At 35.9% G+C, this 14009-nt stretch overlaps 2 protein-coding genes across 2 annotated transcripts; both read right to left on the reverse strand.

Moving 5' to 3' along the window:
- Positions 1-8788: 8788 nt before the first annotated feature.
- Positions 8789-10842, reverse strand: LOC118490582. The gene is made up of 4 exons (XM_035988305.1): positions 10166-10842; positions 9785-10090; positions 9590-9689; positions 8789-9472 (listed from the first exon to the last, which is right to left on the reverse strand). Exons 1-4 carry the CDS (start codon positions 10765-10767, stop codon positions 8789-8791), a joined length of 1692 nt encoding a protein of 563 aa, XP_035844198.1. The 5' UTR covers positions 10768-10842.
- Positions 10773-12401, reverse strand: LOC110876154. The gene has a single exon (XM_022124330.1). It carries the CDS (start codon positions 12399-12401, stop codon positions 10773-10775), a length of 1629 nt encoding a protein of 542 aa, XP_021980022.1.
- Positions 12402-14009: the final 1608 nt, after the last annotated feature.

Here is a 14009-nt window from a genome sequence, read left to right on the forward strand (position 1 = left end):
AAATATCATATTACCCACCCATTCCTGACAGGGTAATACCAATGTATTACCGTCGATAACCACCTCACCGATGGATAACCTATGGATACGACCGTCAATGAAACTCATTAACTTTATAGTGTACATTAATGTTAAGGTGTTGATTGGTTTAGTCAAGCATGTATTTTTTTTTTTTTTTTTTGAACGGCAAAACTCACTTTATATATATATATATATATATATATATATATATATATATATATATATATATATATATATATATAAAGAGTCAGCAAGAAGCTGAGAGGACAACAACACAACCGAAAACAAACAAAACAGAACAAAGAACGAAAACAAACAGATTACAACATCTCAATAATGTTGAAAGTCTTCCACTTTTCCCAGCAAGGCATAACTATTTTTGACCGACTCTTAATCCAAAAGAACACGTCTTCTTTGATCGACTCCACCAACTTCGAGATTAGAATAAATCGGTTTTCAAAAACCATTTCATTTCTCGCTAGCCATACTCTCCAAACCGTCCCCATCGCTATTGTAAAGACCACCCTTTTCCAAATCTTACCTCCTGGCTGCCATTAATGAAATCAATCAGATTTTTGAGTTTGTGAATCTCCGCTGGAAAAGGCACACGGATCCAAGCGAAGATATTCCACCATATGCACCGGGTCCATAAACAGCTAATGAAGATATGCTCCGAATCTTCATCAACCAAACCGCATCGGGGACAAAGACCATCGACAATTTGAATGCCTCTTCGGATTAAAGCCGTTTTTGCCGCAACCTTACCCAAAACGGCCCACCAAATCAGCACATTTACTTTCGGGGGGGGCCAAGAATTCCAGCGGAAGCAGAAAATATTATCCTCGGCTACGTCTCCCGATCGCTCGATCTCCGACCGAATCTGCTTATGGAAAAAGATCCGTGCGGGTCGGTTCTCCATTTCCATCTACTCCTATCCTTCACCAAGTTTGATTTGATATCGATCCCGTATTTTGCCAGAGTTCGTTCCACCGAAACGACATCCTTCCAAGCCCCTGATATAGATTTTTTCAGTGGAATAAAAGGAGAATTTGAATTAGACTCTCTACCTTTGTGAATTGCTGCCACCGTGTCCACCCAAAGCTGATTCGGTTTGTCTTTGAGCCTCCACACCCATTTTGACAGCATAGCGATATTAAAATTCTGAATGCTCCAAATCCCCATACGCCCGAATTCTTTGCCTTTAAAAGGAGATCCCACCGTATCCACCTAAGCTTGTGCCCTGAATTTGTTTTGCCCCAAAGGAATTCCCTTCTAATTTTTTCAAGTTTATTAATTACACATTTAGGAGCTGCGAAAATCGAGAGGAAATATGAAGGCAGGCTACCGAGGACAGCTTTGACAAGCGTCATTCGGCCGGCGAAAGACAAATGAGAAGCTTTCCATTTCGATAATCTAGCTGAAAATCTATCCAAAACTAGTTTCCAATATTTTGCACGTTTCATATTAACTCCTATCGGAATGCCCAAGTGGTTAAAAGGAAGAGAGCCAACATCACAATTCACTATCCGGGCAAGACGTTCCACCTCTAACTCGATAACCCCAATCCCAAAGATCTTGCATTTTTTGCCGATTTACTTTCAAACCTGACACAAGATTCAACCATCTCAACATGCGATTCAGGGCCACGATATTGTGTTCCGACCACTCCCCAATAAACAGAACATCATCCGCATAACAGAGATGGGTGATGGTCGGACCACCATTTGGGAGTTTACATCCATGAAAAAGACCCAGGTTACTCGCCCTTTTCATAAACATAGTTATAACTTCCATGGAAAAAGAAAAGGGGAAAGCGGGTCCCCTTGGCGTAAGCCTTGTTTGAATTTGAATTCCTTTGTCGGCGATCCATTAACTAAAATCGAACCCGTTCCCGAACACAGGCATCCTTTGATCCACTCCACCCATTTAGATGGGAACGCCATTTTTTCCATCATACGAATCAAGAATTTCCAGCTTATGGAATCATAGGCCTTCTCGAAGTCCACTTTATTATATTTCATTCTTTAAAATTGGTCTTTAGTTATAGAATATAGATCCTGTTACATCTATTATTTAAGGCTAATGGAGGATGTAGCACATATGCTATTTTGGGTTCTGGTGGGATTTTTTTATAACCACTAGAAAATAGTGTTTATGAGACTGATGAAGTGTTTGCTTTCCATATAACTAGACATGAAGTAAATGCTGATATCACACTCAATAAAGGTGTGGACTACCTTAGGAGGGAATATAGTGTCACTCATGTTCTCATGCATGTTAACATCCAGACTGAAAAAGGATAAAAATTAGATTCTATGTAATTTTGAGCTATCAAAATTTATTCCATAGTTCAACAAAGTTGTGCATGCCTGGTTAATTTTTAATGGATCTTTTGGGGCTAGTTGAGTGTTCTTATATTGCTTTGCTTTTAATTTCTTTCTAATTTCATGGTTTATATTGTTAATGATGTATGACTTTAAGAATTTTGTTCTCTTGTTATGAAGAGAAAAATTATAAGTGTGTTAGCTCCATTTGAGTTTACTTTTTAACATTAGGTATTTCATATATCGACATTGTCTTCGATAACAAACACATCATTATATCTTTGATATACCCGGGAACCAATTAATCCCTATCAACATAAATATCAATCAACTAATTGTTCTCGTTCAACTCGAATAAATTCATTAGCAATTTCATCGTTGTTTAAGCATAGTTTGATATACAGATTTTACACCAACTTATGTATCTAACCGTTTTTTTTTTTTTTTTTCTGAAAATGTTAATGCTATTTAATCATATGAGTCTTTGAAAATTAAACGATAAACACTTAGTTCCTCAACTCTTGAAAAAATATATGAGTTTTGAAATGTGCCCTTTAACACACATATGTATGTATTAGAGATCTATGTATAATATAACACAAAAAAACAAAATGAAATTTTCACTTTTATAGTCCAAGTGAAAAATAGAAATAAAGGAATATGGTAAAAATTTTCATTTTTATACTCATTTCTTTCTAATTAAAAAAATAAAATTACAGAAAACCCGTCCTTTATGCTGCCTCAACTTTCACGTTTTGCAGCCTTAATTATCATCCTTTTTGTTTTTATTTTGTTCCAGGTTAATTACATCCTTTATGACAATTCCATTAGTTTTTGGTGTTATATCATGTCACATGCCTAATGCCTTCATGTGATGTCAGTGTAATTTGACTATCTCTAACATCACTCTCTCTATTGTATATCTCTAATAAACGGATGGATTGGACTGAGGCATCTAGAAACAATGTTGTAAGCTCTAATTGCAATTGGATTGAGATAATAATATATATTACATCGACACAGTTATTAAAGACACTGTCAAACTCCACAAGAATGTCTGAATCCAAACAACTGGAACTTTTTAGCAAACTTTATAAACTACTAATCCAGTTTTAGTTGCAACACCTTTAGGTAGGTTTGGAGTTGCTAGGTGGTCCCATATATTATTTTTTGATTGCTTTTTTCTTATTAGGTTGTATGGTATGGTGGTATGGACTAGCGCCCCTTGCCACATCAGACCCATAGTGCCTTAAACACTGATTCTTGGACGTTATTGGGGGTGTATGGGGGATTCGCCAGCTCCTTAACGAGCAGCAAAGGAGAAGGTATGTGGGGCCCATTGATTCTCACCGATTAGTATTATTTCTTTTTTGAATTCTTTTTTATATAGTTTGAAAGGGTATTTTATTCTATACCATACAAGTTAACTATAGTCTGGGACACTCTAACCCGTTATGTATAATATCTTAAAAAAATGCAGATAATTAGTTCCTAGATTTAAAAAAAAAACATAAAACTTACACGTCTGGATTAACCGACAACACAGACGATCGACATTACAAATTATTACACTTAACTTTTATTTTACAATAGTCAAGTTCTTAAGTTCGAAAACTTCGACGCAAATGATCATGCTTTAACCGTCCCTCAGGTCGTCTCAAAGGATATAAATTGATTAGATAGTGTTCAGTTCTTCGTGTGCCTTTTGATAAACAACACTCCTTTCATTCAACAAGAATACGAACATATTAGCAATGTCGAAGGTTATCTACAAATTAGTGACGATCCTAACTATCCTTTCTTTTGCAATGACAGTAATTTACATATTTTAATGTTGTTATCAAATGTAGATCCTTCCCAAATTAATTAATAACTTAGGTGATTTAGATGAGTTTTCTAAAATAAAGATCAAAGTTGTTGAAGAAAATACTTGGGTTAAGAATCTTCGTACAGAGAGTACAGAGAATATTAATTCTCAAACAAGGTTTGTCCTTCGATTTCTCATGTTATTGATTACTTTTATTTTACTTTATTTTTCAACGTATTTCAATATATTACTAATAACTTTTTTCATATATTTTGTTTACGATAGGTACGATGTTGTTGGATGACATAATATAATTGAAGCTGAACATATTTCCTTAGTTGATGATTGTTCTTCAATTGGTCAAAAACGAATTCGATGTTATTGGTTACGAAGCTCCAACAAGTAGAAGTATTAGAGTAATAGGCTTTTAATTTATATTTCAAACCAGAAAAACGTATTTCCTTCATTTACTTATCTTTTGGGTTTTGGTACATCTATAGTACGATGTTTCGTTGTATTTTTATCTTCAACTTCAGATTCTCATAATAAGTCCATGCGTATAGTTTCTTTATAATCAGTATAAACGTATTTTTTTCCAAAAGTAAGAAACATATCATTTCTTAACACTACGAAATTCGCGAGTATTTGCACTAGTTTATATATAAAGAAGTTATGAATATGATTCAAATATGATAATTGAAAAACTGAATGAACAGTGGTAAAAGGTGGTGTTACTCTTCAATTGGCCGCTTTTTAGAAGCCACGCGTAGGGCTTCTATCAACACCATCTGTTACACATTCAAAAACCTGATAAAAAACCACCGCTTAGGAGAGAGACTGATAAAAACCCACCGCATCAAAGACAGAGAGAGAGAGAGAGAGAGAGCGCACACGAAGGAACAAGATTAGGTGGCTGGTGACGACGATGACGATGGATTCGAGGTAACAGTCAAGGTCTGAGATGAACCGACGACAGGCACGGACACAGATCCGGGAAGCTAGAAACGGGGGAGATGAGCGGCGGTGGGTTTTGTCGCCGGTTCCGCATGTGAGATAGCGTCGCAATTTCAGGTAATCTTTTGGTTTTCTCATTTTCAACCATAGAGAGAGACTGTGGTGGTTGTTGTTCCGCTGCGACCTACCACCGGCGACCATTCCAGCGACGGTACCAACGTCTCGATGACGGCGGCCAGTCCCAGGCGGTCTAGGGTTTTGATCGGCTGTCATCGGCCGGTAGAGAAAAGAGAGAATACGGCGACAGTCAGAACCCGGTAGAAAGATTAAGCTGTGTTAGAGAGGGGTAACCGATGATGGTTCCGACGGTGTTACAACCTGCCTCAACAACACCTGACGACGACGTTTTGATCATTGTGGTAGTGGTAGTCTTTTGTGGCGCGGAGTAGGGTTTGTGACGGTATGATCAGTGGACTTTGGTGGCGGTGAACATGGTTTGTGACAGTGAGCAATGAGGTATGTTAGATCGTATGTTGTGCCAGCTCTTACAATGACGACGGTCAAGCGGTTAGGGATTCGATCAACTTCTGATAAGCCCTTTACTATTGCATGTTCGCTATTTGGTTAGGCCGGCTGTCCCTGAACCTTAATTCGACGACTAATGTTGATTGGATTAGTAGGTAACATCCGGTGAGTTACCGACGAGGATTCGATGAACGGGCAGGCGAAGATTCCGGTGAACAGGTAAGCACACAACACTCACAAACCATTAGAACCCATACACTTTGATCTAATGTGTGCATCAGATTGTAGTTAACTTAAATATATAAACCCACTGAAATTTGGAATGAGAGATAAAGAAACAAAAACAATTAATTAAATAACAGAATCTCAAAAAATATATCATTTGAGTAGAGTAATTGATTGTTTAAATTGTTACAAAGTCAATAGTTATTACTCATGTTCACAAACAAAGACTAAACGGTCGACCTCGAAACATGACAACATTTTAAATGGGTTCGACACGACATGAATACATATATGGGTCGGGTTAGAGTAGAAGAACTCAACCCGAAACCCATCAACCTGACATAATTGACACCCTTGTCTATGAACATTGCACTTATAAGACTTTATAAACAAGGACACGTGAAATCTTCATATCAGTTTCTAGCAAGAATGCATGATGATTCATTAATTCTAGCGAACTATAGCATTGAATTATCTGCAAATTAGAAACATATATAAAGCTTTGATTATATGTTAACAGAATCTTAGACTGAATGCAATTTCTTCTTCTTTAGTGTCCTTAAATGCGGAACATTTTGAGGGGATGCGTGTCGATTTTACCAAGTTTCTTAATCAGAGGTTCGCACTAAGTCACAGGTACTAATTTCACATTAATATTTGTTCGTTAAATTGGCGCAAAACTACAAGTGGACATTTTGACCCGTTTACTTAAAAATGGGTCGGTTTGTGTTGTGTTCAATTTCAAACGGATCATATAACATAATTGTTTCTATTTAAGATTTTGTTTAATAACGCGTTAGTTGATAATGCAGTAAGATTTTAATGTTACAGCACCCTCATGGGACCCACGGAGATTCCTTCTCATTATGCTGAAATGATAAAAATTCCGACTACGAACAAGGAAAAAGCCGATCAATAAAGCCGAAGACGAGATTCCAAAGCCCAACCTCACTAAAGAGAATCACACGTTTGGGTTATAAGGTTTATCCACTTCCTTACTTCCTCAAAAAAGGGGGTATAGAGCGTTGTCTTTTTTTGTTATTTTGTCGCTTTGTCCGTCTGTTTGAGGATGATAAGCGGTGCTTAGATTTAGCTTGGTTCTCATTTCTTTTTGGAAACTAGTCCAAAAATGAGAGGTTAAACGACTATCTCTATCAGAAACAATAAATAATGGAATTCCATTGAAATTCCATTTGCACCCGTCTCCTTCGGGGATCCATAAAAAAGCTCAATATTAACTCTTCACATAAGAAAATACTGGCAAATGTACTAAAAGTAAAAATATGCATAAATCTTTCCTATTTAAATTAATACAACTAGGTTTAAAGAAGTTCCCCGCGTTGCGACGAATTTCTTTTGTTATTTAGTTTGTGTTTATATGTGTTTTGAAATCACTACGAGCGTGTTGCGAACGGAACTGCTGACAAGAATAAAAAGAAAATATAGAAAAAAACACTAAAAGATAACCGAAAGAAAATCAACCAAAAAAGTTGTATGGTAACGATGTTGTTCGTATGAAACCCGTGGTCAGAGATGAGCAAATTGTCACTACAACAAAAATGGCTTTTTAGGACCTTTTCTGTGGGACACTTATAATAGAGGGTCCTAAAAAACTATTTAATAGGACTAATGAACTTTTGAGGTCCTTTTATAATATACTCTACTAAACTGGTGTCCTTAAAAACTATTTAATAGGATGAATGATTTTTTGGGGTCCTATTATCATATAATTTAATAGGACTCTTAAAATGTAGATCCTAATAAAGTACTTTATAAGACATTTAATTGTTAGTGTCCCATTATGTGGTACTGTATTAGGACACTTGATCATCTGGGGTCCTATTATAACATAACTTAATAGGACACGTTGTAGTTAAGTCATAAATGTTCAGTGTTATAGGACCTTTTCTAGTCGAAGTCATATTAGAACTTAACTTAATAGGACACTTAACACTTGGGTCTTATAACTTTAAACTCTATAGGACGCTTAATCATTGTGGTGTTATTATAATACACCGTAATAGGACACTTGATATTTGAGTCATAAAACATTAGTTTTATAGGACGCTTATTCGTTAGGGTTTTATTATAATATAACTTCAAAAGACACTTGACAGTTGGGTCTTATAAATTTAAACTTTATAGGACGCTTAATCATTGTGGTGTTATTATAATACACTGTAATATGACATGTGATATTTGAGTCATAAAACATCAGTTTTATAAGACGCTTATTCGCTAGAGTTCCATTATAACATAACTTAATAGGACACTTGACACTAGGGTCTTATAACTTTAAACTTTATAGGACGCTTAATCATTATGGTGTTATTATCCGTAATAGGATACTTGATATTTGAGTCGTAAAACATAAGTTTTACAGAACGTTTATTCGCTAGAGTTTTATAATAACACTGGGTTGTTGACCCGTGATTACACGGGATGGTAGTAAACAAACAATAATTTTGAAACTAAAGTTTCATCATTCATCCTGTTACATTCATTTCCACCCTGAAAGTGGGACACAAACTCAATCAAATTTTGTTTGAATGGCCAACTCAAACTTTCATTAATTCATAAATTAAAACCGAGCAAGGTGTTAGGGTATACACCATCCGAACCCCACGGTTACACCATTACATTAAAGTACATAAGAATTTTTGTCTAGCCCAAACATGACAAGTCAAAACTACTCCATCTATTCCAAGTGAGTTCCAACCCCAAGTACTTTATAATAGAACAACCAAGGCAAGATCTGGTCTAACCCAGCAGATATACTAGTTGTGATACATATCTGTTCACATAGACATAACTATTAAAAAACAAGTAATGGCGATGAAAAAATAATTATTATCAGCGATGCAGAAAAAAATCAAATACAATTACTGAATATGCGATGAAAAAAATCATATTACTAAATAACTAATTAAAATCATGAAGCAGCTTCAAATAGATCTTCATCCCCGTCAAAAACTAAGGTATTTTTGTCAACAATGGTCCCATTTAAACCCCTTCTAACCAATTCAATATTCATATTTTCATCAAGTTGAGGACCCGTAGACGTGTCACTCTGCAAATGTGTTTCTACATTCTCAAGACATGTTTGTTCATTCATGTCATAAGAATCTCTAGGCGTTGTCTTGATCACAACTTTCCATCCTTTGTCAACACGATCTGCAACATAAAATACTTGTTGTGCTTGACAAGCTAGTATAAAAGGGTCTTTATGAGGGTTCAAACCTTCAAAATTGAGTAGAGTAAACCCATTCTCATCTTGCTTTTTCCTTGAACCATTCGAGATCCAATCACAATGGAACAAAACTACTTTCCTGTCAACAGCATACTCCAACTCAATGATATCATTCAAAACCCCATAGTATGTTACATCTCCCACGATAGGATTGTTATCTTTAGCACTTGAGAAGCTATTAGTCATGGCCTCAAGCATAACTCCGCTATTTTGTGTTTTCCTATTTTGTTCCAGATCTTTTGTGTGAAATCGGAAACCATTTATGATAAATCCCTTATATTTTTTCACAAACTCAGCTGGGCCACTTGCCAAGTTTCTTAGATCTTCCGTGATTCTATGATCCCCTCTGGTATGCAGCTCCTCAACCTGAATTAAGGCAAGATGCATTAAATTTTTTGTTATATATCTAGCGATTAGAAGCTTGAAAATGTTATATCATTAAAATTGTATTTTAAAAGTAATACATCTATGTCTATTTCGTACATGATCTTGAAACCATGACTCAAAAGTCTCGCTATGTAAACGCTGAATCTCACGCTCACGTAATTTCCGATTTTCATGACGAACATTCGTCAGATGTTCTCTGCAACGTCAAAAGATGATAATGATGATAACAACAAAAAAAATTTTAAATATAATATAATAAATGGAACTCATAACTTCTAAATAACTACTTACGTTCTAAATTCATCAACTTCACTACAATTGAATAACACATATGAATGTGCTTTAGCCAAAATGTCAAGGTCAAGTATCTCTACCACTGTAGCACCAATCGGCCGACCCGACATAGAAAAGATAGGTAAAATATCCTCGAAACCACCGTCATCATAATTCCGACTTGTCTTATTATGTACGGTCTCGACATTACTTGATAAGTACAATGAACAAAATGACAAACATTCTTCAGCTAAATATCCTTCTGCAATGGAACCCTCGGGTTTACTCCTATTTTTGACGTAAGATTTTAATGTAGATAAATACCTGAGTGATAAAAAATATAAAGATCAGATTCAATGTTATCTTTAAAAAAGTATTTACTAAAATGTGAGTGCAAACCTCTCGATTGGATACATCCAACGGTAATGAACTGTCCCTCCTAATTTGGCCTCTGAAGCAAGATGAACCGAAAGATGAACCATGACATCAAAGAATGATGGCGGAAAAATCCTTTCTAAATCACAAAGGATTTTTCCAATCTCATTTTCCATTTGAACCAAATCATTTGGATTAAGAACTTTTGAGCATAACTGTTTGTAGTAACGACATAGCTTGATCACAGGATAACGCACGTGCTTAGGTAACACATTTCGCAAAGCAATGGGAAGCAACTGCTGCATCAAAATATGGCTATCATGACTTTTAAGGCCAAACAGTTTTGGAGGTTTTAACTCTACGCATCTTGATATATTAGCTGCATAACCATCTGGAACTTTAACCTTTTTAAGAACACGACAAAATATATCTTTCTCCTTTTTATCCATTGAGAAACAAGCAGGTGGCAAATACACTTTGTTGTTATTCTGAACTTTAGGATGAAGTTCAGGTCTAATACCCATTTCTTGCAAATCAAGGCGTGCTTTTAAATGATCCTTGGTCTTTCCATCTAGATTCATTAACGTTCCAACGACACTATCACAAACATTCTTCTCAATATGCATTACATCTAGATTATGGCGTAGCAAGTTAGTTTTCCAGTATGGTAACTCAAAAAAATACTTCTCTTCTTCCAGTTAAATGGTAGATCAAGGTTGGTATTCACAAGTTTTCCAAATTTAATTTCAAAACCATTTAGCTCATCAAGTACTTCTGATCCTGTTAAGCCACGTGGTTGCCTCTCCGTTTCTTTTGTGCCATCAAAAGACTTCTTATCTTTTCGAAAAGCATGATCACCTGGCAGATATCGACGATGTCCCATGAAACAATATTTGTTGCCATGAGTTAAGCGTCGTGATTTTGTATGTTTATGGCAGCAAGGGCATGAAAGTTTTCCTTTTGTGCTCCATCCAGATAAATTCGCATAAGCAGGAAAGTCACTTATCGTCCATAACAAAGAAGCACGCATAGGAAAGTTACTCTTTGTCGATGCATCATAAGTCTCTACTCCATTAATATCCCATAACTCCTGTAGCTCAGCCACTAACGGTTCCATATAAACATCTATATTGTTCCCAGGAGCTGATGGGCCAGGTATAAGTAAAGATAACAAGAAATAAGGTTGTTTCATGCACATCCAAGGAGGTAGATTATATGGCATCAAAACAACAGGCCATGTACTATGAGAAACACTCATTGTTCTAAAAGGGTTAAACCCATCACTCGCTAAACCAAGCCTGACATTACGAGACTCACTGGCAAAATCAGGATAATTAAAATCAAATGTTTTCCAAGCTGGGGAATCAGCAGGATGTCTCAAGTAACCATCTTTCGTGCGACTCTCTTCATGCCATCTCATGGAGGCAGCAGTTTTAGATGACATAAACAACCTTTGCAACCGTGGTATGAGCGGAAAATGACGTAAAACCTTTGCTCCAATCTTCTTAATCTTCTTATCCGTATCAGGTATGTTTAACTCATCATCAGGATCATTTTCATTTGCTTTATACCTTGACTTATGACATATATCACATTCTGTTTTCTTACTGTTTTCTTTCCAGTATAGCATACAATCATTAGGACATGCATCAATTTTATCATAACTAAGTCCTAATTCTCTTATTATCTTCCTTAGGTCGTACAATGACTTCGGTATGGAAGCATATGGGAAGGCTTCCCTCAATGTATCAAGCATCATGCTGAAACCCTTGTCATTACACTTCCCAACACACTTACTATGAAATAGTCTAATGATAAAAGAAAGAACCGAGGACTTCTTACACCCAGGATATAGTTCTTTCTTTGCATCTTCTAACGCTTTATAAAACTTTTTCGCATTTGTGTTTGGCATACTCTGACTTTCATTTTGTGTCCCTATTTCATTTTCATGTCTATTCTCACCAAACTCGTTGAATGCATCATGCACCAACCCTTGCATGTCATCTTCAGCATCCAACATAGGAGTTTCACATGATTCGGAAATAAAAGGTGCAATTCTGTAGCCTTTAATAAACCCGACACATTGAAGATGCGTTCTAGCCTCCTCCCGATCAACCCATATTTGATTACCGCAATCAATGCATGGACATGATATTTGACCATTTTTACCCTCGGTAGTAAAGATAAAATCAAGAAATTTGTCAAGACCGTTTTCATATTCAGTAGTAGCTCTTGGTAAAGACATCCAACTCGTATCCATCTTAAAACTGGATTAAACAAACAATTAGTAATTTCATAAGTCATTTATACATGCACCCACCAATGGGGTGGTGGTCCATTAAGCCTTTAAAAACATCTAGGTTGGGAAGGGGAAGGTCTGGGGTTCAAGTCCCACCGATGACAAGGGATTAAAGAAATTAGCCGTTCAAAAAATATATATATACATGCACCCAACTCATAAGTAATTAAAGAATGTATTTGGTCAAAGCTTTTACAACAACAATACTAACCAACTGGGTTTAATTCGATTTAAAAAAACATAAGGTTTAATTCCATTTGAACATATTCACTGATGATTGGGTGTTTTAAATCTTTTGAATATGAAATTTTTTACATGCTGTAGCGTTCCCCTAATTCCCAAACAAGACGCATGAATACTAAACACAAATTCCTTTACTCTACAATTTCAAACAACACGACTGATGTTCAACAAAATTGGTAAAGGGACACTGATTCGTATGAAGAAACGACGGAAAAATACAACGATAACTTACAGAATGCGAAGGGATCGAATGATGAGGCCTTGCCCGAGTTTCGGCACGTCCGGTGAATCGCGCAGGTTCGGCAGGAGTAGCACAGGTTGCAGAAAGGTTTTAGAGTGAAACTGTTTTGGATGATGTTTAGAACCCGTTTAAATAACAGGTTCGACCGACACTAGAGTTTTGGATGAGATCGCACAAAGGATCCGGGTTTTATCCGATTTCCGTTTTTGTGCCATATGGTTTTCATTATAGATTATTTGGACAGCTAATATGCGGGTGAATGTGGTCCCAGAAAAAGTGCAGATGCACGATATAGGATATGGAAACATAATAACTTGCTTTTGTCGAAAATATGTAGTTTCCAAAAGAAATCCGGCGATATTGCGTTTGATCAGTCTTGAGCGGCATGACTCCTTTTAAATTTTTGGATAATATGCACAACAAGCTTCTCAAGATTTGGTAGAACTACAAAAGTTGTTTTAAGTTCACATATTAACATATTAATATTTTTGGATAATATGCACAACAAGCCTCTCACATATTAATTTTTGGATAATATCACCCAAACACAACCCGTTCAATCTGAATTTTTGTTTTTTTTTTCTGAAATTAATATATTAAAATAAAAATTTACTTAAGAAACATAAATGTATATAATAATATCATATTTAAATTATAAAATCTATGATAATTTTTCTTATTAAGTTATAATCATGGCATACAATACACACCCCATTTGTTTTATGACATAAAATATATTGTAAAATAATATAATATAGTATAAATGTGTTAAACGGGCCAAGCCGCCAACCCGACCAGTTTGACCCAAACCCGACCCGTTAACCTAAACAGGTTCACGGGTTCAGCCTGAAACTGACCCGAGCCCGTTTAGACTAAACCTAAACTAGCGAATTTTGTGTTAGGTTCGTGTCAGGTTTTAAGAACTTTTCACAATATTTGCACCGCTAAAAAGTATAATATCTCACAAATAAGTGTCGATGTCCTCTTGTTATCTTTTTCGGTCGTTATGCTTTCATATGAATATCATACAAGTATTGTAACAAATTGAATCAATACCATAACAAACAAAATCGATACCGCATAAA

This window comes from Helianthus annuus, chromosome 1, assembly GCF_002127325.2.
Source record: "Helianthus annuus cultivar XRQ/B chromosome 1, HanXRQr2.0-SUNRISE, whole genome shotgun sequence".
Classification (NCBI taxonomy): domain Eukaryota; kingdom Viridiplantae; phylum Streptophyta; class Magnoliopsida; order Asterales; family Asteraceae; genus Helianthus; species Helianthus annuus.

Excerpts from the sequence above, each read along its gene's own strand:
- LOC118490582 (XM_035988305.1), bottom strand. The coding sequence starts at position 10,767 with ATGCATATTGAGAAGAATGTTTGTGATAGTGTCGTTGGAACGTTAATG. Across the intron at positions 10,091-10,165 it reads TGGATGTATCCAATCGAGAG|GTATTTATCTACATTAAAAT; the intron begins GTTTGCACTCAC and ends TTTATCACTCAG. Across the intron at positions 9,473-9,589 it reads AGTCATGGTTTCAAGATCAT|GTTGAGGAGCTGCATACCAG; the intron begins GTACGAAATAGA and ends GCCTTAATTCAG.
- LOC110876154 (XM_022124330.1), bottom strand. The coding sequence starts at position 12,401 with ATGGATACGAGTTGGATGTCTTTACCAAGAGCTACTACTGAATATGAA.